Source organism: Cyprinus carpio, chromosome B3 (assembly GCF_018340385.1).
Source record: "Cyprinus carpio isolate SPL01 chromosome B3, ASM1834038v1, whole genome shotgun sequence".
NCBI lineage: Eukaryota > Metazoa > Chordata > Actinopteri > Cypriniformes > Cyprinidae > Cyprinus > Cyprinus carpio.
The window spans coordinates 10,164,696-10,189,940 of NC_056599.1; the positions used below are offsets into that span (position 1 = coordinate 10,164,696).

The 25,245-nt window shown below is 37.8% G+C and overlaps 3 protein-coding genes across 4 annotated transcripts in view; 2 read left to right on the forward strand and 1 right to left on the reverse strand.

The window, feature by feature from the left end:
- coro7 (coronin 7) overlaps window positions 1–7,613 on the forward strand; it is a 134,140-nt gene extending 126,527 nt beyond the window's left edge. Inside the window, exons 11-28 of the mRNA XM_042721360.1 lie at window positions 4–61; window positions 133–278; window positions 450–545; window positions 703–804; window positions 887–1,031; window positions 2,155–2,330; window positions 2,416–2,524; window positions 2,933–3,019; window positions 3,105–3,247; window positions 3,455–3,559; window positions 3,638–3,723; window positions 3,823–3,964; window positions 4,068–4,157; window positions 4,232–4,348; window positions 4,538–4,673; window positions 4,779–4,870; window positions 6,321–6,407; window positions 6,497–7,613. Of these exons, the coding sequence (XP_042577294.1) occupies window positions 4–61; window positions 133–278; window positions 450–545; window positions 703–804; window positions 887–1,031; window positions 2,155–2,330; window positions 2,416–2,524; window positions 2,933–3,019; window positions 3,105–3,247; window positions 3,455–3,559; window positions 3,638–3,723; window positions 3,823–3,964; window positions 4,068–4,157; window positions 4,232–4,348; window positions 4,538–4,673; window positions 4,779–4,870; window positions 6,321–6,407; window positions 6,497–6,505 (1,926 nt within the window). The 3' untranslated portion in view covers window positions 6,506–7,613. The remainder of the gene's footprint in view (window positions 1–3; window positions 62–132; window positions 279–449; window positions 546–702; window positions 805–886; window positions 1,032–2,154; window positions 2,331–2,415; window positions 2,525–2,932; window positions 3,020–3,104; window positions 3,248–3,454; window positions 3,560–3,637; window positions 3,724–3,822; window positions 3,965–4,067; window positions 4,158–4,231; window positions 4,349–4,537; window positions 4,674–4,778; window positions 4,871–6,320; window positions 6,408–6,496) is intronic.
- A 1,224-nt stretch (window positions 7,614–8,837) lies between these two features.
- pam16 (presequence translocase associated motor 16) lies at window positions 8,838–11,766 on the forward strand. 2 transcript variants are annotated; one of them, XM_019086502.2, is made up of 6 exons: window positions 8,838–8,992; window positions 9,449–9,533; window positions 9,868–10,004; window positions 10,086–10,151; window positions 10,346–10,456; window positions 10,537–11,766. In XM_019086502.2, the coding sequence occupies exons 1-5, from the start codon at window positions 8,990–8,992 to the stop codon at window positions 10,430–10,432; spliced, it is 378 nt and encodes a 125-aa protein (XP_018942047.1). In that variant the 5' UTR covers window positions 8,838–8,989; the 3' UTR covers window positions 10,433–10,456; window positions 10,537–11,766. The 2 variants fall into 2 exon arrangements, with proteins under 2 accessions (XP_018942047.1, XP_018942046.1); XM_019086501.2 differs by lacking the exon at window positions 10,537–11,766 and having other exon boundaries at window positions 10,346–10,499.
- Window positions 11,767–12,532: 766 nt separating this feature from the next.
- Window positions 12,533–25,245, reverse strand: part of glis2b (GLIS family zinc finger 2b) — a 37,739-nt gene continuing 25,026 nt past the window's right edge. The window contains exons 2-7 of the mRNA XM_042719587.1: window positions 21,306–21,522; window positions 21,099–21,229; window positions 18,633–18,815; window positions 18,417–18,550; window positions 16,949–17,067; window positions 12,533–16,873 (exon numbers count right to left, since the gene is read on the reverse strand). Of these exons, the coding sequence (XP_042575521.1) occupies window positions 16,155–16,873; window positions 16,949–17,067; window positions 18,417–18,550; window positions 18,633–18,815; window positions 21,099–21,229; window positions 21,306–21,495 (1,476 nt within the window). The 5' untranslated portion in view covers window positions 21,496–21,522 and the 3' untranslated portion in view covers window positions 12,533–16,154. The remainder of the gene's footprint in view (window positions 16,874–16,948; window positions 17,068–18,416; window positions 18,551–18,632; window positions 18,816–21,098; window positions 21,230–21,305; window positions 21,523–25,245) is intronic.

Below are 25,245 nucleotides of genomic sequence, written 5' to 3' on the forward strand. Positions count from 1 at the left end.
CAGGGTGAGAGTGTGATCGACTGTTTCGAGGTGAACAGCAGTGAGCCCTTCCTGTCTCAAGGTAACACAGACGCTGTTTCTCTGGCTTTCTTTTCATGTTTCATGAAGCTGATCTCTCTCTGTCGTTGTCAGTGAGTCACTGTTTGACGGACGTGTCGACTCGTGGCGTGGCTCTGGTGCCGAAGCTCGCTCTGGACGTCAGCTGCTGTGAGGTTTTGCGTCTGATGCAGCTCTCTGATAACTTCATAGTGCCCATCAGCTACCAGGTGCCTCGCAAGGTATGAAGGACAGACTCTACATGTAAAAGCTCCTAATGTACTAATCTTACACTAGTTATGATTGATAAGCTGATAACATGCAAAAGCTACTAAATTATTAACTGTGTGGCGTAAATCAGCCAGTCCGAGCATGTTGGGTGTTTTAGCTGTTGTGTGTTTTGTGTGAATCAGGCAGGACAGGACTTCCATGCGGACTTGTATCCAGACACTGTGGGTCACACTCCGGCCGTGACGGCAGAGGACTGGTGGAAAGGAGAGAACAAACAGGTACTGACCTCTTCTGTTTTAGTCACGGCCAGTTCAATGGATAACAAAGGATTTCTTACTGAAAACTAAAGTGTGAGGAAAAAAGGGGACGTATAGTCAAGCTATATTAACTTTTTAAGATATATTTAACTCTGTAACACTTGAACTTTTTTATCAGGTGGAGCGAGTCAGTCTTCACCCGAGCAAGAGGCCTAAACCAGCCGCTCCGTCAGCTCAGGAGACAAAACCAAAGGATCTTCCTCGTGACAAGAGCAAAGAGGTCTGTGGGAGAAACACGAGGAGAAATGTTTACTTTACAGAAATGATGGTCTTACAGTGTCTTTCTGTGTTTTTCTCCGGAGGCCTCAACCTCCAGCAGTCCCCTCAGCACCCCCAGCAGCAGTGCTGCCCCGTCCCGCTCCCCGTCCTCCACCAGCGGCCTGTCGTCCGGCTTCCTGCCGAGCCCCAGCCCCAGCCAGAGCTCCCGCGCCATCCACAGCATGCTCGGTCACTCACATTCACTTTACATGCATTTACATTTAATAACACTATATATATATATATATAATATATATATATATATAATATATATATATATTTTTTTTATTTTTTTTACTAAAATGAAAAATATTTTGATAGTATGTCTTTAAATAATAGAATAAACGTTATTAGTATGTGAACCTTAATAGCAAAAATTGCCAGTAGAGGTGAGAATGTCCTTCTATATAATTCTACTATATAATATTATTATCACACTAGTAATATATTATTTAATTAATTTGTTTCATTTTTATCATTTCAGTAGTGATAATATGAAACTATAATAATGATAATTGATAGTATCAATTGACTGATTGATCAGTCAATAGGTTCAATAATGATTGATTTGTATAATCTCTCTATATCTATAAATATACTCTTATTGTGTATTTTTACATGAATATAATTATTCGATTATAAAATATGATTATAATTAAATATGAATATAGAAATTCATGTTTGTGTGTGTGTGTGTATATATATATACACACACACACACAGAGAAACACTATTATGATGTGTTCTTGTATTATTAAAAGTATTCCCCTTTGTTTCCAATTTTTAATGGAAAAACTTCTTCATCACTTAATACTAGATTTTTATTTTACCTGTTTTACACTTTTTTTATATTGTCATCAATGACTGTCTACATTATAGTTATGGTTCCTTGAACTGAAAAATACATTTCAGAGCAAATACATAACTATTTATATACACTACTAGTTGGGGGTAAGATTTATTTAATGCTTTTGTAACATGATCCTTCAGAAATCATTCTTATATGCTGATTTGCCGCTCAAGAAACATCTCTGATTATTATCAATATTGAAAAAAGTTATGCTGCTTCATATTTCTGTGATACACTTGATGAACACAAAGTTGAAAAAAAAACAGCAATTTCTCTCAATTTAAATTAATGTAATGCATCCTTGCTTAACATACAAGTATTAATTTCTTTCAAAAAACAAAATCATTCTGCCCCCAAACTGATGCCAGATATCATCAAAAAGCTGATCCATATCAAGAAAGAATGTTTTTGGCTGTGTAAATCACCCAGCTCTTGTAATGAATGGCTTTCTGTGAATCTCAGGCCCGAGCTCCAAGTTTCGTCACATCCAGGGAGCCGTCTTGCACCGGGACACTCACATCACCAACCTGCGCGGGCTTCATCTGACCACACCAGGAGAGTGTGACGGCTTCTGTGCCAACGGCCAGCGTGTGGCAGTGCCTCTCGCCATCGCTGGAGGGCAGATCGCTGTGTTTGAGGTGTGTTACTGCATTCACTTCTCTTTTCTTCTAAATCTTTGATTCATTTACAGTATCTAACTGCTCTGTCTGTCTGCTTCTACAGCTGTCCCAGCCTGGAAAACTGCCGGACACCGCCCTGCCCACCATCCAGAACTCCGTCAATGTGGCCGACTTCTGCTGGGACCCCTTTGACACACACAAGCTGGTTGTGGGTGAGTTTTAATATAAAAGTGATTGCTCTGATTCTGATTGGTCAATACAGAGTTACAGCTGTAATGCTATATAGTACCAGCTATTCACAGTGCCTGGTTACATGAAAACTCACAAACCCCAGTTTGGGAAACATTAATGTAATATAATGTTTAATGCACTTCCTTTTGTTAATAATAAAGAATGGAATATATTTTCTTTCTCTTTGTATTTTTATATCAATATGGTACAAGATTATTCTATTTAATCAACGTGTAAAATTAGTCTGAAAAAAATACCTAAAATCAGTAATTTAATAAATAGACAAAGAATAATATCCTAAAGGTGTTTCTTAAAAAGAAACCGAATTACATGCTGTCAAAGCACTGAAATCTGAATGTCATCTGCTCTCTGATCTGTCTGTCTCAAAGCCGGTGATGATGCCAAGATCCGTGTGTGGCAGATTCCCAAAGGAGGCCTGACCGAAACCCTGACTGAGCCGGAGCGTGTTCTGCGTGGTAAGAAACTGGCACATGTGACCTCTGAACTGTAGAAGTAGTAATTCTGTAGAGTTTGATTGACACACACCTTGACCAATGACAGGACACACAGAGAAGATTTACTCCATCAAGTTCCACCCCCACGCGTCCGGCCTGCTGGCGTCCTCCTCCTACGACCTCACAGTGAGACTGTGGAACCTGGAGACAGGAGAGGAAGTCAAACGACTCAGCGGACATCAGGACCAGGTCTGTCCATCCATCCATCCATCCATCTATCTATCTATCTACAGTATCTATCTATCTATCTATCTATCTATCTATCTATCTATCTATCTATCTATCTATCTATCTGTCTGTCTGTCTGTCTGTCTGTCTGTCTGTCTGTCTTGTCTAGTCTAGCCTAGTCTAGTCATTTTTGTAGACATCAAGGCAGCTTACTATGTTCTCTCTCAGATATTTGGCATGGCTTGGAGTCCAGACGGGAAATTGCTGGCCACTGTGTGTAAGGACGGAAAAGTGCGACTCTATGACCCACGCAAGTCCACCTTGCCCATCCAGGTTAGTTCAGCATCGGATTAATATTATTAAAGTAAATCGTATCTTTTTGACAAAGTTTTACCATCTTTGTCTATGCAGGAGGGCCCAGGACCTGAGGGCCAGAGAGGGGCCCGTGTAGTGTGGGTTTGTGACGGCAAGTACCTGCTGGTTTCAGGATTCGACAGGTACAATATGCCATAAATGTAGCCAATATGATCATAGTATTGTTACTAGCATTGCCTCTCTGGCACTAAAAGAGTTTTAATGGCTTATTTCCTTTACAGCCGCAGTGAAAGGCAGCTGTACCTGTTCTCCGCTGAGTCCTTGGCATCCGGGTCTGTTGCTTCAGCGCCTGCTGATGTGTCTCCCTCGACCCTTATCCCATTCTACGATCCCGACACCAGCGTCCTCATCCTAACTGGGAAGGTGTGTGAGTGTGTGCCTTTGCTGAGCATTAAAATTGTCCATTGGTTTATAGTAACAAACAGATTCATCCAACAGTGTGTTTATTTGTCCTTTGGTCTTTCAGGGTGACACACGTGTTTATATATACGAGATCGTGCCTGAAGCGCCGTACTTTATGGAATGTAGTAGTTTTCATTCCTCTGAACCACACAAGGTATTATTGTTGGTGCTGTTGTTGATGATACAGAAAGCAGACTGTTTTACTAATGTTTTACCGTGTCATCACAGGGGTTGTGTTTCCTGCCAAAGGCTGAATGTGATGTGCGTGATGTGGAAGTGGCTCGAGCCATCCGACTTGGCAAGACCACTATTGAACCCGTGGCCTTCAGAGTGCCTCGTGTCAAAGTAAGAGTGACCCTCATACCAGAATCTGAAAACAAATTATTATTATTCATTTTATTATATTTATATATATATATTCTGTATACCTTTAGCTTGATCATTTTTGAGTACTTTTTCAGCTTTATATTACAGTGTTTGTTTCTCATGCTGAATGAGCAAATGTAAACATTTGAATTTGTCTTCGTTCCACAGAAAGAGTTTTTCCAGGATGATGTTTTCCCGGAGACTGCAGTGTGGTGGGATGCATCTCTGACCGCTGCTGCCTGGCTCTCTGGATCCAACGGACAGCACCGCAAAATCAGCCTGCGGCCCAATGACATGACACCTGGTACATCTCAACATCCCCAAACACAACTCAAAGAATACCTGTCCAAAAATCTGCTCTATGCATGTAGTGTTACAGCACCCTTCCTTATGATCTGTTTACTTTCAGTGAGTGAAGCACCAAAAGAGGCTCCTGTTAGGAAGTACCTGCCCTCCTCTGTCTACCTGGAGGAAAAAACTGATGAACAGAAGAAAGAGGAGGTATCTCTGTCTGTCTGTCCATCCATCCATCCATCTGTTGTTTGTTTGTTTGTTCTGTCTGAGTCTGTCTCTGCCTATCGTTTGTTTGTTCTGTCTATCGTTTGTTTGTTTGTTTATTAATTCTATGTATCTGTTGTTTGTTTGTGTGTTCTGTCTGTCTGTGTGTCTATAGTTTGTTCATTCATTTTGTCTGTTGTTTGTTCATTCATTCTATGTATCTGTCGTACGTTTGTTCGATCATTCTGTCTTACATTTGTTTGTTCTGTCTGTCTGTCTATAGTTTGTTAATTCATTCTGTCTGTTGTTTGTTTGTTCATTCATTCTGTCTGTCTTTTGTTTATTCATTCATTCTATGTATCTGTTGTTTGTTTGTTCTGTCTGTCTTTCTGTCTCTGCCTATTGTTTGTTTGTTCTGTCTATCAATTGTTCATTCATTCTGTGTATCTGTCCTTTGTTTGTTCTGTCTGTCTGTGTCTGTCTCTGTCTATTGTTTGTTTGTTTGTTTGTTCATTCTGTCTGACGTTTGTTCTGTCTGTCTTTCTATCATTTGTTTGTTTGTTCTCTGTCTATCACTTGTTCATTCATTCATTCTGTCTATCTATAGTTTGTTTATGTCTGTGTGTGTGTGTCTCTCTCTCTCTCTGTCTATCATTTGTTTGTTTGTTTGTTCATTCTGTCTGTCTGACATTTGTTTGTACTGTCTGTCTTTCTATCATTTGTTTGTTCTGTCTGTCTTTCTATCATTTGTTTGTTCTGTCTGTCTTTCTATCATTTGTTTGTTCTGTCTGTCTTTCTATCATTTGTTTGTTCTGTCTCTCTATCATTTGTTTGTTTGTTTTTTTCTGTCTGAATGTCTATCCTTTGTTCATTCTGTCTGTCTCTCTGTCTATCATTTGTTTGTTCTGTCTGTCTATCATTTGTTTGTTTGTTCATTCTCTCTGTCTTTCTATCATTTTTTTGTTCTGTCTTTCTGTCATTTGTTTGTTCTGTCTGTCTGTCCATCATTTGTTCTATCCGTGTTTCTCTGTCTATTGTTTGTTTGTTCTGTCTGTCTGACATTTGTTTGTACTGTCTGTCTTTCAATCATTTGTTTGTTCTGTCTGTCTGTCTATCTCTCTGTCTACCATTTGTTTATTTTATCTGTCTGTCTGTAATATTTTTGTTCTGTCTGTCTATTGTTTGTTTGTTCTGTCTGTCTGTCTGTCTGTCTCTCTCAGTGTCTGTCTGTCTGTCGATTGTTTGTTCTCATTCCCATTCATGGATCATTCTGTCTATTTTTTGTTTGTTCTATCTATGTCTCTCTGTCTATAATTTGTTTTTGTCTGTTTGTTCCATCTGTTGTTTGTTTATTCATTCTGTCTGTGTTCTCTCTATCTGTCCATCTGTTGTTCCTTCATTCTGTTCATCTGTCTGTCTCATTTATTTGTGTGTGTATGTGTGTTTCTTGCAGTTGCTCAGTGCCATGGTGGCGAAGCTGGGAAACAGGGAAGACCCTCTGCCACAGGAGTCATATGAGGGGGTGGATGAAGACGAGTGGGTGAGTAAAGAACTGACCCCACAAACACACACACCAGATGATTCATGACACACTGTAAACCCTCTAAATCCTGTCTGTGTGTGTTTCAGGATGACTAACACACAAGCCTTGCCTCGCGGTCCAGTCAGGGTGCCAGCAGCAGACATGGGACGTGCCTGCTGTATTTGAATCTTGCCATTCCAGGGTGCCAATGTACCTCTGAACCTCCGAAACACTCCTCATCCCGTCGGCTTCAGCTCCGTACAACCTGCTGAATCACTCACTCACTCCTCCATCCGTCTTCTAGATAATCCACCCGTCATCTCTCTGCATTGGTCTAACTGGAGTATTAACATCTGTTATTAGCAGTTAAAATGATTCTTCACAGATTAACACATTCCTATGCATAGCTCAGACGTTCATCTCAGATGCATGACGCACATTTACAGTATGACAGTTTTAATGATGGTCATCAGTATTGTACTGCTGTAATTGACTGTATAATGACTGCATGATAGCACATGCCTTCCTCAATCTGTAACACAAAACCTCTCTAGATATTTTCATTGGTGAAATGTGCATTTAATAAAATCATATGACTGTTGAAATGGTTAAATGTACATTTTACATTGATGTCGTGGTAATTTGTTGGATTAAATGTCACCTCCTTTGGGTCCTTTGCAGTGTTAGTTATCCTTTAATAAGTCTTGAGCAAAAATGTCTGTGTACCTCTAAATGAATGATCTGGAGACTGTTGAAAACAATCCTTTTTAGACTTTTTTGTATATTTCCTTCTGCTCAACCTCATCAACAGTATTAACACAAATCTACTTCACAAGAGTAGTTTCTCCAATAATCAGGTCTATCACAAGGCAATACAACTAATTTTGTTTTTTAACAGAACATGTTTACATATGCCAGGTAAGGAATTGTGCATGTTTTGGCACTTGTACCATGTGATGTCCTGTGCTTGACATGTGATCGTGTAATCACACATAAATGGTAGATGTTAATAGATATGGTAATGGTCTGGGTCAGTAAAGTGTTTTTTAAATGTGAGCTCATTTTGTTACCAATCTGATGTTCTTGGGATGCTTTTTCACAGCATTTGTAATCACGTTCATTTTAATACTTTATAGGCAATAATGTTTTTCACTCCTCTTTTGAATGGAATTAGTATTGTTGGAATGTTGCCTCAAAATAAAACCTTGAGAGCTAAGAAATATGGAATTGAGTGGTGTATTTATTGATGATCATCACAAGCATATTGTAATTGTTGCAATTGTAAGTGTTATTATTTGAATTATATATATATATATATATATATATATATATATATAGTATATATATATATATATATATATATATATATATATATATATATATATTAGGGCTGTCAAATGATTAATCACGATTAATCACATCCAAAATAAAAGTTTTGTTTACATAATATATGTATGTGTACAGGGTATATTTATTATGTATATATAAATACAACACACATAAATTATATATTTAGAAAATATTTACATGTATATACATTTATATATTTATATTCTTATATTTTATATTATATATAAATATATTTAATATATAAACATAACATATTCTTCTAAAAATATATACATGCATGTGTGTGTATTTATATATACATAATAAATATACACAGTATACACACATATATTATGTAAACAAAACTTTTATTTTGGATGTGATTAATCGTGATTAATCATTTGACAGCCCTAATATATATATATATATATATATATAACATTATATAATATTAGATATATATATATATATATATATATATATATATAAGTGCATATAATACAATATACATTATATAATATTAGATAATGTATTGTTAAAACAGTATATTATTATCATAGTTGTTACTCTATATTGTTTATTCATTCAAGAACTGCTTATAGACTAAATTCTTATCTGGTAATAATAAATATACATTTCTTTTGTTTATTGTTATTATTATTAGTAGTAATAGTATTAGTATTTAATGTATTAATAATATAATTATATATTCACGACATAATATCATTAGTAGTAGTAGTAGTAGTAGTAGTAGTATTTCTCTCTATATATTTATATTTTATTCAAGAACTGGTTATAGACAAGTTTCCCATCTGGTGATTTTAAATATATTCCATTACTTGTGTTTTTATTATTATTATTACTACTACATTTACAAGCACAATAAGAAGAAACAAAATGTAGAGAGTTACTAAAAAAAAAGGCTAAAAAAAGACCTATAAAATTAACAAAACCTAAAATTAACTCGTTTAACTAAAACGAGTTTTTTTAAGGAATGTAAACACATAAATTTTCTTGAAATGAATGTAACAATGACTGTATCTTCTTACCGGCCTCCCGGACTGTCCTGCGTAATGACGCCACGAGCGCACGCCTCCACTGATTGGATCCGAGCCGAGCAGCTCGTGAATGTCCTCCAGCCAGCAGGTGTCAGTGTGTGTCGCGTGTGTGTTCGTCTCGTTTCTTCGCCGCTTTCGTCAACCTTGATGGAGTTACACGTGAAAACATTTGCCCGAAACTGAGCTGTTTAACATCAGCACAACGGAACAGCCATGGTATGTTCATATATGTATTTATAGATCATAATGAGTGTATGATTTTGTGTCGGTAGCTTTGTATTTCATCTCTAGAAATGCTAATAGTGGAGTATTCCATTTCAGATGATCTTATGCAACGACCTTGCATTTCCTTTTCATAGTAGGAGCATTGTCTTATTACAGTATGTTCTCATATTACATTATATTAATCTTTACGACCGCAGAAGTGATGTAAAGATGATTTAAAGAGGCTGTGTATTTGTGAAGCAGTTAATTAAATATGTTAGCTCAAATACATGTATACATTTCACTTTTAATGACACATTATTTATTATGTAACATTTGTATGCGAAACAAGACGGTGTCAGTCTGAGTCACGCGCCTTCCTTTCAAACTTTGCATCCTCTCTCATGAACTAGTATGCCACTCTCTTAATGTTTTCTGTTTTTTTGTATATTTCTTGTGTTCACATAGGCCAAGTATCTGGCTCAGATCATTGTGATGGGGGCTCAGGTGGTCGGACGAGCTTTTGCAAGAGCTCTACGTCAAGAATTTGCAGGTCAATTCAAAGAAATGCTATATTACGTTCATTTATCAATAATTAATGGCATATTAATATTAGTAGCAGTTATTATTCATCAATTTGGTTAATAGTGTTTGTTCTTGTTGATATCTGCTTGATGCATACATTAAATAAATACATTTAAACGTGTATTTATTTAGTTATTCTTATTTAACATCTCCATAAAATAAAAACCAAACTTATTTTGGGAGTCTTGGGAGAATATGACAGCATTGCAATGTCTTCCGGTGACTGGTGTTAATGATCTCCATTATGAGGAGTACTCTGTATGTGAAGTATGACTGTAGTTGTTGTGTGAATGTGAACGCAGCCAGTCAAGCGGCTGCTGAGGCTCGGGGTGGAGCGGGCAGGCAGTCTGCGGCTGCGTCTAGTTTCACAGGGATGACTTTACAAGAAGCCCAACAGATACTGAACATCTCCACATTAACACCAGAGGAGATCCAGAAGGTGAGAGGCTGCTTTAGCATCACAGTGTCCACCCTCTAACAAAATGTGTTTTCATTTTATCTGCTTTTATTTTCTCCTCAGAATTATGAGCATTTATTTAAAGCCAATGACAAAGCGGTCGGCGGTTCATTCTATCTGCAATCAAAGGTAAGCAATGAGACATTAGTCTTTTTTCTTCCTGTTGTTTCCAGAGGTATGTTTTTTGTTAACATCTTTTAAGTCACAATAATGATGATAAAGCAGGTTTGTGGTCACAGAAACTCAATAGGCTTTTCATCCCATTGAGCCTATATCTTTAGCTATTAGATCTGTAATAATGTATGTTTGTCACTCTTGTATAGGTGGTACGGGCTAAAGAGCGTCTGGATGAAGAACTGTCCATTCAACAGCAGCACCAAACCAAACCACCAGAGCAGCAGCAGACATGAGCTGCATCCTCACACGCCTCCACTGTAATTATGACCCAGACCCACAATAAAACTTCATCTTTTTGTACATCGAAATGTCAATCATTTCTTTATTCGTCTGTCAGAGTGGTGCAGTATTTTCTGGACATTACTTGGAAGGTAAATTATCCCGATGTCTTGTTGGAGTTCATCCAGGAGCTTATGGAACTTTCTAACATGTTTGAAAATGTACATTACTCTTCAAAAGCTTTGAAAGAAGTCTGGTATCCTCATCAAGGTTGCATTTATTTGATTAAAAATACTGTAAAGACCGTAATATTGTGAAATATTGGTACAATTCAAAATACCTGTTTTCTAGTTGAATATATTGTCAAATGTAATTTATTTCTGTGATCAAAGTTTACTTTTCAGCATCATTACATTTCTTCAGTGTCACATGATTCTTCAGAAATCGCTCTATTATGATTATTTGTTGCTTAAGAAATAGATAACATTTGTAACATATTAATATATTTACTGTCATATTTTTGATCACTTTAATGCATCCTTGCTGAATAAAAATAATCTTTTTTTTTTCTGACCTCAAACTTTTAAAATTAGTGTATCCATCCGTTTCTTCATGTTGAAAGGAATGATCTGGATTTAATATAAGATATCAACTTCAATTCAGGCTTAATGTAGATTACCACAGAAGTCATCTAACACTGTTAAAACTAGGGAAATGTTTAAAGTCTAGGCAAACCCTTGGATGAAAAAACCTTGGATGGATTTTTCTCTGGTAAAAAGTTCTTGTATCGCATATCCATCTTTTCCAAGCTATGAAAGGAGATGAGAGATTGTCCAGACAAGGTTAATAAGTGATGCTATCACACCTGTCATGATGTTGTCATGAAATCTTGTGGCTGTACTTTAGAAACGGCAATTTATGTTTTTCCCAGTATAATAAAATATGTTTATCCCAGTATAATATCATGCCCCAGAGACTTCTGTGTAACTGTAAACAGTCCAGTCTGGATGATGCTTGTCTGGGGTAATCAACAGTGTGCAGCAGATGAAGTTTTTTCTTAAAATGTTGATAAATTTGGTCTTGATTTAAGGTCGTTCTTTTACCTTCATTTACTACTGTCAGGTTCACACCATAAATGCTGTCAGTGAAGCAATATACAACCTGTTGCTGTTTGAGTGATCAATGGATTTTCGCTGGTTGTTTATTACTGTAATTTATAGTATGTATAGCTACATTTGTTATTGTATTTTATGATTGTTTCCATTTTTGCCCAATCCTAGTATATGTATTATGAATGTAGGCTGTACATTAAAAAAACACAATATAAATGCAACATGAATTAATGAGAGCTTCAGACTTCTGTGAGCTAATCACACTGACTCTTTAACAAAGAGAGTGACTGAATATTAAACATATTTGTTCAAATTATACAGTGTTTTTTCTGCAGGATTAAATATCAGATGTTAATGAGGATTAGGTCATAAACACTGAATACTGAAATTTGTTTTGGGATCCTCACAAACACTCTGTATTTATATTAAAATTACTGTTATGTGTATTTCAGTTACTCAAACAGGGGTTAGTCAGACGCGTCGAGCAAAAGCAAACCGATGAAAGAGCCAAGAAAAATAGTTCAACATCTCATCCGAGGCTAAGACCATGATCTGAGTTAATACTATAAACATTTCAGCCCTCTGTACATGAATATCCCAAACATTCAGCAAAAAAAAAAAAAAAAAAGACACAGCAAAGCGCATTATATCAAATGCAAATTTATTAAACATTTGTTTCTTTTATTTCCATTGACATCCTTATCAATATCGTAATAAAAATCCTCTAAAAAACAAACACACACCTATTACCAACCAAATACATACACATATCTACAATTCTGCATGTTCAGTTTTAGAACATGATGCTGGGAAAAAATATATATATTTATTTATATATATCTTTATTTTCATATACTGTATTACATCTACATTTCAACTATAATAAAAGGCACTTGGAAAAAAATGAAAATACTGATATTAAAATATCTCAAAAATGTGCAAAAAATAAAAAAGGATAAAAATGGATACTGGCCTTTCCAGGCCATAGTCTTTTTGTTAACCCTTTGTGCATCTCTGTGGCACTTCAAGAATGTGTCCTATTATTATTTCATTTTAGAAACATCTTTACTTTTTAATGTGAGCTTTTTTATTTATATTCTAAAATGGTGCTTAATTTTTGTACCGTATATAGTTTCTTGCATCACTGGAGTGAACATCTAAATTTAAATATCTAGCTATGACATCTTTCTTGCCATTCAGTTTATTGCTTAAGTCTCTCACATACAGTTGCAGTAAATTCAGAGTCATTGGGGATGCACCATGGTTTTGTTAAGGCCTTTGGAGACGCCTGTGTAAAACTGGCCATTTTCAGAGTGCTCAAAGGGTTAAAGGTTCAAACAGCTTATCTGATATTGAACATTGATGTAGACCTTGACAGGTCTGTGTCAGTATCAGCTTTCTCCAGCCAACAACATGAGAAAAGGGAGTAGGAGAAGGTGGGCAAAGATATTTCCTACTTGCTCAAAGGATGCAAGGGTTAATAAACTTCATTGCCGGTAAAGCCTCCTAAATACAAGCTGATGTCAAAGCTCTCCAAACCTGAGAGGATTGTGTTTGATTACTGCATGTATTTGCATGTTATCTCTTCTAAAAGTCTTTATAGAAGCACAGGGTTAACCCTTTCTTGGCTTCAGCCAAATAAATAAAAATAATCTGGGGGCATGTAAGGGTCAGTGGCCTACTTTTGAAACTTGGCGCACGATCAGGATGTGGACAGTGGCAACTTGTGGAAATGTATATTGGTTGAATGTCCATTATACAGGACATTAACCACATTATATATACATTATAGAGTATGTAAGCTTAAAACATCATGATATGATTGTGGGCTTAATGTGAGGGCTTCTTACGCAAACCCTTCTGACAAACTTATCTGTCACCTTCTCCTGTCATTTCTCTTTTTTCATCAGCTGAAGAAAGCTGAACACAGAATTGCGATAACAGAAATGAAGCAACTTCAACATCAGGAAATGTCACGTCCAAAACAAACAAAACAAAACAAAAAAAAGTCAGTAAAACAAAACACCATTAATCGTATAGTTTCCACAAGCAATACAACAAAAAATAATTATAGAATAAGACTCTCGAGTGTAAAAAATGGTTTGGAGGGGAGGGCAGGGTACATGATTTAAGGAAGTGCGATTATTTCAGTTGGAATGTTTTAACATTACATTCGTTTGTTCTATCATTTTTTTTCTCGCAATCTGTGAGTAATGGACATTACTGAAAGATGCTCTAAATATGTCATCTATGTTGCAGAAGTACTTCTCCTGAGAAGACAGAAGCTGTTACGTGCCTGAGTTCAGGAGAGAAGACTTAATTAAGAGCATTATTTTAATCTGAATGAGGTGTTGATTGTGACAGGTTGATTATCAGTGGAGGATGCCAAAGACTCTGTAAAGTCTCACATGACCCACTTCAGGATTTAAATGCACCTTTCAACACAAGAATTATGCACGGGTTTGACGCTGGAGATAGCATCATAAAATGCACAATATGAATATCTGCCTTAAAGGTTGTGTTGTACAACATGATGTGCCTAAAATCTAGCACAGAATCTGTCGTTTGAGTTTTGATTCTCAGTTTGTATGATGAAGCACATAATTACACATCAAAAATCAGAGCTAAATGGGGTCAAATGTGACATTTTTAGTACTTGGAGCTTCGCCTTCAACTCCATTTGTGTAAGGTGGCATCAGGAATAATGCTGAAACATGACACCTCGCTCTAGAGTTTGATGCATTGGAGAACGTTGATGTGGGTCACGTGAAAGGGCCTTGAATCAAAATGCTATCTTTTGGCCACCCGAATAGTGCTTTCTACACTTCATTATTAAGTCCCTAATTTAATCTCTGGGTTTACTATTAGATTTTTAGTACAGTGATTTAACATGGGGCAAACTGTGAAACCAAAGTTATTTTAAGCGAACTAGGCCCTTAATTGTTGAAGTACACTTAAACTGGTGTATTGCAAATGTCAGCATGTCCACTGGGTTGTGGATAACAGTTAATTTAAACATTCCACTATTATGCATCAGCCAAAGGTCCTTTGTTTTATCCTGCCATGCTAACATACGGCAAAGCAGGAAAATACTGTTAAATCTGGCCCTTGGTTCAGGTAGTAGTGTGCGGTACAAGTGATGACCATAAGATGGCACTGTTGTCCTATGGGGCATAAGCATGACCACTTGGTGAGTTTGTGCCCTTGTATGACTTAAAACTCAGTCAGTCTGAGCCTTGTGTCTGTAAATCTCTTTTTCAACAAAATAGAGCTAGTCAAGGTTTCTATTTCCTCCTCCTCAGAGGACAGATTGTCGTTCATACTTTGTCTATTTTTATTCAAAGATGTATGCTTACATTGCAGTGACACAGCTAGCAGCAAATGCACAGTTTTTCATATAGCTTGCAATAGCATTGAGCTAAGGAAGTTCACTTGCAAGGGATGCAGAGGGTACACTCTGACCGAGGTGGGGCTCGGGACAGTCTAAAGCAGTGGCGTCCATTCCTGCTCCTAAAGGGCCACCATCCGGGAAAGTTTAGCTCTAGCCCTAAGCAAACACCTGTACCAGCTACTCAAGGTCTTCAGGATCACTAGAAACTTGTGTGTAGGAGCTGAGCTCTGCTGAAAAGTGGCATATCAGGGCCAGAACTGGACACTACTGGTCTAAAGGGTACAACAGATGTTGATTGACGGCAAGTGAACGAGCTGCTCTCGTCTGATCTACGACCTCAGCACCCCTTTGCAAACCTGACCAAGCCCATGCGATTTAGCCTCAAAGATCTCTAGCTCGCTATGCTCAGAGGTCTTTTCATAATGCACGGAATGGCTTGAAGGTCATTTCCTGAAGAATAATAGCATACATTTGTATCTTTAGTGTGTTGTGTACACTGGCGTCCAAAAGTTTCTCTTACGCATAAATAGAGTTGTCTCTTGAAGCAAGGGCACAGATTCGGAAGTCTGCCGTTTAGATCAGTGCTCTCATAAAACAGAAAACAAAGTGTATAAGACTTAGGGTCCAGTCCTGCTTCTGGAGGGCAACCCTGGCCCTCAAGGTCCAATGTCCTGCAGAGTTTACGTCCAACAAACTCACCTGGCTGTAATTTATCTAGTAATCTTATAGAATTTCATTAGTTTAGTTTGTGTTTAGCGAGGGTTGTAACTAAACTGCAGTACAGTGGACTTTGAGGGCCAGATTTGCCCACCACTACTTTAGCCCCAACCCTAATTTAACACAATTAATCAAGCTCTTTCAGGATCACTCAAAACTTTCAAGCAAGTGTGTTGAAGCAGGTTGGAACTGAACTCTCCAGGAGCAAGACTGGATAACCCTGGTAACAAGATAAGCCAGAAAGAAAAAGAATGCAGTAGAGGTGAGTGTTTGGCCACTTTCTAGATTGTTAGGATAATTATGCTTCAAGATACCATCCCTATTACCAAAAGAAACAGGTAGCTGTGCCAGACCATAAGGTACAAATGAAAAATGAAGAAGCATTAAAAGTTAAAGATGGTGTCACCTCCAAGCAAAACTGCATTTGCTTTGAGAAAACCCCCATAAGCTTGCCTCTGACCTTTGACCCCTGTTCCACCCCCACCCTTCCCCTGCCATTCCTCTGGAATGTGGCGCTCAGTTGACCACAGCTGGCTTCAGCACCACTGGGCCAGAAGGGATGACAACCCAAGACAGGGGGTCGTGGGATGCCCCCGTAGACAAGTTGAGCACGCCACCGTGGATCTCGTCTTCACCCTCGTCACCTCTGGCCTTGCCCTTGCCATGGTCCCTGCGCTCCGAGCCCAAAATAGGCACCATGGGCAACCCCAACGTGGAAGATGAGAAGGTATGAGATAGCAAGGGTGACTTGGCCAGGCCAAGCGGCGAACCATTGAAGGACAGGATGGATGCCTTCCCAAGCCCAGCTGGAGGGGAGCTTGGGCAGCCCAGTGTGCTCAAGTCCAAGGGGTGGTGATTGAGGGGGGACAAGGGGAGGGAGCCTCCAAGACCCTGCAGACCGTGACCACCCAGAAGAGCAGCGGCAGCACCAGGAATGATAAAGTGGGCCCCACTGACGTAAGTCAGCTCAGATTCTTTCCCAGCCCCTGCAATCTGCCCCGGCTTCATCAGAGAGCCCACCCCACCCGGACCTCCCTGCTCCTGGGCGACAAAGTGCCCGTGAGCCTTAATATGCTTCCTCAGAGAGCTGGGGTCCGTGTAGCGTTTCAAGCAGCCCACCATCTTGCAGTAGTAGGGCTTGTCCACATAGTGCGTGCGCGTGTGTTTGAACCGGTCACTGGAATTGGAGTAGCGCTTGTTGCAGCCCTCGTAGGGACAGATGTAAGGCTTCTCTCCTGAAACAGAACCACCAAGTTAGCCAGGTCATGCAATCTTCACGAATCTATCCATACATTTAACTTGGTACAGACCTGTGTGCGAGCGGTTGTGAATCTTGAGGTTCTCCAGGCGGGAAAAGCTCTTGTTGCAGGTGGGACAGCGGTGAGGTTTCTCATTGGTGTGAGTACGAATGTGTATCAGCATCTTGTACCTAATGATGCAGACATTAGAATTGAGGTGCATGCTTTAGAATTAAAATTCTGTCATTAATTACATGCCCTCATGTCGTTCCAAACCCGTAAGACCTTCGTTCACCTTTAGAACACAAATTAAGATTTATTTGATGAAATCCAAAAGCTTTCTGACCCTGCATAGACAGCAAAGGAACTACCACATTAATAAAGGCCCAGAAAGGTAGTAAGGACAGAGATAATATAGTTCACGTGACATCAGTGGTTCAACTGTAATTTTATGAAGCTACGAGAATAAGTTTTGTGGACAAAGTAAACAAAAATAAAGACTTTATTCAACAATTCTTCTCTTCCGTGTTAGTCTCCGCTGCGCATTCACAAGAATACCATGACGCATATGTGTGGTGCTGCTGATGCAGGAGCCGGCATTCTGATATAGAACCCGGATACACTCTGCCTTGTTTGCAAGCAAAGGAATGCACACGTCGAAGTCTGACACGGAAGAGAAGAAATTGTTGAATAAAGTTATTTTTGTTTTCTTTGCACACAAAAAGTATTCTCGTAGCTTCATAAAATTAAGGTTGAACCACTGATGCCACATGGACTATTTTAACAATGTCCTAACTACCTTTCTGGGCCTTGAACATGGAAGTTGCATTGCTGTCTATGAAGGGTCAGAAAACAACAAAACAAATCTTAATTTGTGTTCCGAACATGAATAAAGGTCTTACGGGTTTGGAACGACATGCAATTAATGACAGAATTTTCATTTTTGAGTGAACTATCCCTTTAAGGTACATGCTTATGTAACTTAACGGTTCGACTAGTAGCTGAAACTTTCTTTCTTTTTCCTTTTCAAGGAAATCAACATAAAATGGCTTATACAGTATGGTGGTTATGTATTTTAAAATGAAAAAAGACTTGTTATACTAGCAACACACCAGTATTTCTCCATTTGTATCTTTGACGTGTCAATATTCAGTAATACAATATACCTTTAAAATTACCATTTACAATTGTGTGGACATTTGAGAATACCGTGAGATAATCTATTAGCCAAATTGTTTACTTTTTATGAACACACCATAGCTTAATCTATCAACAAGTCAAGATTAACACAACACTCTCATGTCCAGCTTTTTAAATGTAGCTTTTTTAGATGGGTCAAAACTATTTGTCTGTTACAATAAAATGTAGACTGGTCTAATTTGATTCCAAAAAAAATAAGACTCATTACCCCTTGGCTAACTGCTAATCGATGTAGTTCTTAAGACTGAGTCTTGACATAAAGGCTAAGTTTATGCAACTGGCCCCTGCTGGTGCTAAATGAATCACAGACAACCTTATTTAGAGAATGCAGTAAACACACCTGGCATTGAATCCCCGTCCTTTGCGTGCACATCCCTCCCAGTGGCAACAGTACCCAGATTCCTTCTCAGGCTTTACATGGAAGTCATTGACGTGATCAACCAGGTCTTGCAAGGAGTCAAAAAGTAGGTGGCACTGTGACAAGAAAACATGCACTATGAGCTCAAGTAAAAAAAATGCACATTAGCACCTGAATTAAACTGCTTCTATTTCTCACCCTCCTCCAGCGACAGGCCAGCTGTTCATCTGCGGAGAGGTCTGGAGAAGCTCGTGTGTCCTTGGGCTGCCGAATGAACATCGAGGAAGGCAGGTGAAGCCCTCCACCTCCTCCAATGGGCAGGAAGAACTGGAATGCTTGAGATGTCGCCCCTCCCTCCACATAACGGATATGAGCTGAGTCCTGCGGGAACAAAACCAGAAACGGCAAACATAATTCAAGCCTCTTTATCTTTTTACAGCAGGCCAGCGATTTTAGTAATAGTTGTTAAACTCAGTAACAGGAGCTACAGGAGGCCCGTGTTCTGTAATCGCCTTCTCAGTAGGAGACTCTTATGAGTGTTTTGCTGGATGTGGCGGCTCGTCCTCGCCGTGTTTCTGCCCCCAGCTGTGCTGATCTGAGCTAATGATCTGCCACACTTTGCACTCCACCACAAATTTGTGACTTTAATGAGAGACAGCGAAATGGCAAGGCACCAATAAACGTAACACAATAAGAACATAGAATCCTATATTTGGAGCTTGATTTTGCACAAGTGCCCTCTTATGAGCACTCTGATAAAAGTGTTTTTAGATAGAAGGACTATATAGTAAACTATAAACTAGAGATTGTTTTGAAGGAAATGTGAGTAGGTGGGCATCAACAGGAACCTGGTGATGTTATGTTTTGATAATATTGTGAGCAATATTGCCGTGTTATACTCAAATGTTTCTTCTTTATCTGTTTGTTCAATTCAGATCTTTGTGAAATTAAAATCTAAACTCAGGATAAGTTAAGAATATGAGCAAATAGAAATAATTGAATATGTGTTGTTTTGATGACCTACTTAGTGGTCAGTCGAAAAAAATGTAATTCAGATCATTTGAATTTTATTTATTTATTTATTTATTTAATACACTTAAGATTAAATATTGTTTCCATCTAATGGTTTTGTTGGTTTAAAAACTATTAAACTGAAATATTTAATAATTTGTTATTTGTTGTACATTTTTTAAATTTCTTAATATATAACTCATATATATATATATATATATATATTATATATATATATATATATATATATATATATATATATATATATTCTTGTCATCAGAATATTTATAAAATGGCATTAAATAAGATACTGTGATATTTTAAAGTATATATATTTCTTTCTTTTACCCTCACTAGATTTTTTTTTTATTATTTAAGGGTTTATTCATGTTTTATTAGCAATAGTGATGCTTAAGGGTTAATTAGAGCATAGACAATGATGGTTTTGACTGGACAACAGTGTCAGGGCTGTCTGAGAAGTTTTCAGCTATGTGAAAAATGTGCTTAGAAAGTCATGTAAAATGAGGCTCAGCGGTGCCATCATCTAAGACCTGGCTGCTGTTTATCCATTGGCTTGAAGAAGGGGTGGCAGGCATCGGAGACACACACATAAGCACACAAAAAGCCATGCATCTCCTAATTAAATTTTGAGCGAATTCAATTTAGCAGAAAGAACTCTGTGTGGCTGTACCTCGCTGTAAATCTGATTTAACCTCGCGTCCCATCCGTCAGCCCCACGGACGGAGAAAGAGAGACACTTTTGTGAAGGAACACAGGGGGCATTTGATAAGAAACACCCGTTTTGGGTCACTGAGGGTAACAAATCTGAATGTCTCGTGTTGAGGGAAGGTGAGGAATGTTCCTGTGCATTTAATGCACTTACGACCCAAACAGAACCAAGCCTTTGGTTGCTTATTAGTTCCTGTTGCTGCTCCTCACGTCTCTTGATGCTTAATGAACAAGATATCTCAAGAAGTCTCATTTAAGAAGCAGCAGACCTAGTCTAAAGCTAATTATAGTGCATTTAAAAGGACATTGCAAACAAACTGTCATGTATTTTTAGAGAACTTTTTACCTGTTTTAATGATAGTTCAAAGTATGTGGTTTCAAAGTTTGTGGTCAGAAAGATTTTTTCAATGTTTTTATTGCTCATCAAGTCTGCATTTATTTGATAAAAAAATACAATGAAAACAGTTATATTGTGAAATATTATTATAATTTAAAATACTATTTTTTTAATATATAAAATATATTGAAAAATGTCATTTATTCTTGTGATGCAAAGCTGAATTTTCAGCATCATCACTCCAGTCTTCAGTGTCACATTATCTTTCAGAAATCATTATAATATATGGTAATTTTATGCTTGCATATAAATCTATCTACTGTCTCTTTTGAACAATTTAATGTGTCCTTGCTGAATAAAAGTATTAATTAAACAAGCAAACAAAAAAACTTACAGACCCCAAACTTCCAAATGGAGAAAAAACACTTGAGTTAAAGATGCACTGTGAAAAGTTTTACCTTAAGAAGTGTAGCTTCCCAATGTTTTAAGATAATTCTAATCTTGAATTATAGGGATTTTAACTAAAAGACAAGTCAAAAAAGACCTTTAAGTCATTTCCATGCCGTTCCATAGTGTTGTGGACTCACCCCGGGGAAAATGGGAGCTGAGCCATTTCCATTGGCGAGATCTGGAGAGCAGGCGGTGTTTCTGGAGGACGGGGACAGGCTGAGGTCCACAGCGGGTGGTGTGGGGGTCTCCGATTTAGCCTGCAGGACACCTGTGGGTATACACACCTCTGTTATATTCTCTGCTATTACAGTGTTGTATACGTCACGCTGTGCTGATTTGTTTACCTGTGTGTGGAGAGGCAGGAGACGCTGGAACGATGACGGCGGTCCCGTCGTCTGCCATCCGCAGCTGCCCCGCCCCCTTGGCGTGAATGGGAGAGGGAGTGAGGGTGGGTGGAGACCTGGCACCTCTGTCCCGCCCACTGACCCACCCCCTCGGCACCTTCAGGTCCAGTGGCTCGTCTAAGGACAGCATGACGGCATGCGGTCCAGAGCCTGCAACCTGCACAGACAGACACAGAGAGCAGTTCAGGTGACAACACGGAAACATTCACACAGATCCTGTAACAGCAGGACAGTTGCATAAGAGCAGTGAGCATCCATAACACCACCATGACTTTCATGCTGGAAACATTAATCCAGAAGTAGCTGCCTTAAATGGACCAGAACCGTTCCATAATATGATGGTTATCATTCAGATGGAAAGGTTGTATTGTGGATTTCAGCATCTCTTTACTGACTGAGGCACATTATTAACTGTCAGATAAGACACTTTTATGTCAGATATGAGCATTAAAAATAATAAATGTTAGGGATGATCTGATATTTTTTTTTATATCAGATTATTTAGAACAATATCTGCCAATTATTATATTTTGGTGCTTTGGAAATAAGGTTTTTTTTTTTTTTTATATAGACAAAATCAGCTCTGAACATGACGTGTTTTTTAAACAACTGTCTAATGTTAATGTCCTATTTTTTATTACTATTTAAAAAATGGTATGTGAAACTACATATTACATACTTAAATTCATATATTCCTGGACTGTGCCCAGCTGGTGGAATGACCTCCCGATCTCAATTCGAACAGCTGAGTCTTTACTCATTTTTAAAAAACATCTAAAGACTCAACTTTTTTGCCTGCACTTAACCAACTAATACTAGTACTTACCTTTTCTTTTTCTTGTCTATCATATTCAAAAAAAAACAACCCTGGCTACGTGTTCTGTACTAGACTAACTGAGACTTGTCATAGCACTTGTATACCGTTGTTGTTCTCTCGTTGATCTGATTGTTTCTACTGTTCTCATTTGTAAGTCGCTTTGGATAAAAGCGTCTGCTAAATGATTAAATGTAAATGTAAATGTAAATATATTGAATATACTGAACATCTAACACACGTGGTCAGCCCATCTGAAAAAACATCCCTGATCAATCTCACACAATTACTTCCACTAGCTTCCCCTCATTCCCCTACAAAAACTGTCCTCACACAGTTACAGCCATTACAGCTTCCACATTCCTGCCAACTGCATGCCAAATACAACGCTCACAGAGCTCCACCTCAAGGCACAGATTCACATCTCTTTTTGTGTGACATAGAAGCGCGTACACATTCTTCCAGCCGCGCTGTATGGCTCTTTGAAAGGGTTTAGCTTGTGCCAACAGCCGGAAGGTCAGCGAGGTGAAGGCAGCAGGTCACCGAGTTCAACAGCCCAGCCAATAATCAGCAGATAACCGCACACAGAGCTGCATTATCACGCAGATCTGAACCCCATCCCCCCCACAACCCCACAACCTCATAACCAAATCATCAAATTACCCTCATAAACTCAGAAAGATCTCAAATGCTCCTATTTTTAAAAGAAGAAGCCAAAGAAGCAGACAGGCAGTTTTACAACAACTAGCGACGATTGGTTAGAAGAATAAACAGGTTTCGTCATGGCAGCAGTTAATGTGCAACACGTAGTATCTCCAGCCGTCCCGTGAGGACTGAACTAGTGCTATCTCAGACCAGGGTGGGGTTAGAGACGTGATATGTGTGGTATGTTAAGGGGTTAGTTAATGATTTTCACATAATTGTGTCTCAGTATGGCGGATGAAGACTCATTGCTTTGTAACTCAACTCTGTTGTGTAGAGTCAGAACCTAAAAACAGCATTCACAGCCCATATTACTTCCATAATGCCACATCGTTTTTAATGAATTTGGACATTTTACATGAAAACATGCAGGGATTTGATTAGGTTTAGTCCATCAGGTGGTTGAACAATAAGAGGCATTGGGACGTCAGTCAAAAAGGAAAATTGTTTTAGACTATGAAGGTTAACATTTATTTATTTTTGAATAACACACACTGATGAATTCTGAACAATAGGAACAGGAATGTTTTAAAGTAAATAGGGTCAGTTTTAGGAATGCACAATACCATATCACTTGTTGTCCATTTTTTATTTTATTTTATTTTATTTTATTTTATTTTATTTTATTTTATTTTATTTTATTTTATTTTATTTTATTTTATTTTATTTTATTTTATTTTATTTTATTTTATTTTATTTTAATATTGTCCAGAGTTTAATACTGAAGAGGGCATGCTCATTCCTGCCTATTAGTGTTATTTTAGTATCATTGATAACCTATTATACTTTTTGTTAATATTTTGAACTTGAGTTTTATTTTATTTTCATTTTTATTTTCTTTTATTTTTGTCATTTTTATTATTTATTTATATTTCTTTATAGTGTTTATAAAGTTTTAGTTCATATATCGTTTTAGTCATTTTAGCTACTGCAAAGTAAATAAAAAAGAGAAATGTTGTCTTTGCAACTAGCCGAAATAATAATTAAAAATAATTGTTTATATATATTTTATATCAGTTAATGTTTTAGTTAAAAATAATCACCATGCTGCCTATTTATATATCATGTTAGCATCATCTAACAATCAAAGCTAATTAGATATAAAAACACTAGTCATTTAATAACACTTATTATAATTTATAACTTGAATATTGAAAATAAATAATTTAATAATAAATAATAACCCTTTATGTTTTTAATTATAATATTGTGCTGTCTAAATTGTTTTAATGTTATTAATTAAAAGTATCATTTTATTTATTTAATTTTTTTAACACAAAATACTGGCATTTTAAAATTAGCCATTTGGTTATTGGCCATAACAGTAAATTAATTATCTGTGTGAGCCAGAATTAAAATATCAATGCATCTTTTTTGTTTTTATATCACATTTGTATAATACAGTAGCTGCCATAAGCATCAAGCTATTAAATTAAGTTTTCTGAAGACTACAGTAATATGTAATCAAGTGCTGTATGCTTCTTGTGACGGAGAAGAGGGAGCTCAGCCCTGCTCCTGGTTATCAGCCTTCCTGCTGTTCAGTTTACTGCTAACACACCCGCCTGGAATTTTCCAGTGAACTCAAAGACCTTGATTAGCAGGTGTGTTTGATTAAAGTTGGACCTCAGAAGGTAAGACCTCCAGAGAGTTTGGAAATCATATTTATAATGTGTGCACAAGTCATTTTGTTCAGTCTGATATAAACACGTCGGCCAATTTAACATTTCTTTCTCTCTCTTTCACTTCCAGATAAAGGATACATATGGAGCGCAAGAGCAACAAAGGGAAGAACAAAGTATGTGCATTATGCATGCAATATCATGCTTAATGCACATATAAAACACTTATGTGCTGCCACAGTGAAGGATGAGAAATTGTGGTTGTGCAAACCTGTTGTGGCTAAATGTTTGGCTAAATTGTATACAATTAAGAAGATTCACAATGAGATCCTATGATCAATACCAATTACAGTAGCTTCTGCATCAGTCCTGAGCTCCCACATGGTTCGGTCAGGAGAGCCAGAAGGGTCCATAACAAAAGAGCCCCTCGCGCTTGTTCCGGCTCCATGTGTAAACCATTACTAGTCCATGCCTAAGGCCAGCTGCAATAAATCATCAGTTTTAATTAGCCCCCCAAACGATCCACGTCTGACCCCCCTCACATGTCCAAGAGACTGTTCGGGAACGGTTTGGTCCAGCCGGTTTGAGAAGAAGATTCGTGTTTATTTTTGTGCTGAAAGGTACTGATTGATAAATGGCTCTGAGGTATGAGGCAGGTCAGGGTTGTGTGTTTTTGACAGGATACAGATTTACAGTGCAAGGATCAGCCACATCTCATCTGGGGTTAAAGATCAGCCATAATGCT

What these genes read in the sequence shown, in the direction of transcription:
- pam16 (XM_019086502.2), top strand. An exon ending in CACCAGAGGAGATCCAGAAG is followed by an intron (nt 10,005 to 10,085) that starts GTGAGAGGCTGC and finishes TTTTCTCCTCAG; the next exon opens with AATTATGAGCATTTATTTAA. An exon ending in CATTCTATCTGCAATCAAAG is followed by an intron (nt 10,152 to 10,345) that starts GTAAGCAATGAG and finishes ACTCTTGTATAG; the next exon opens with GTGGTACGGGCTAAAGAGCG.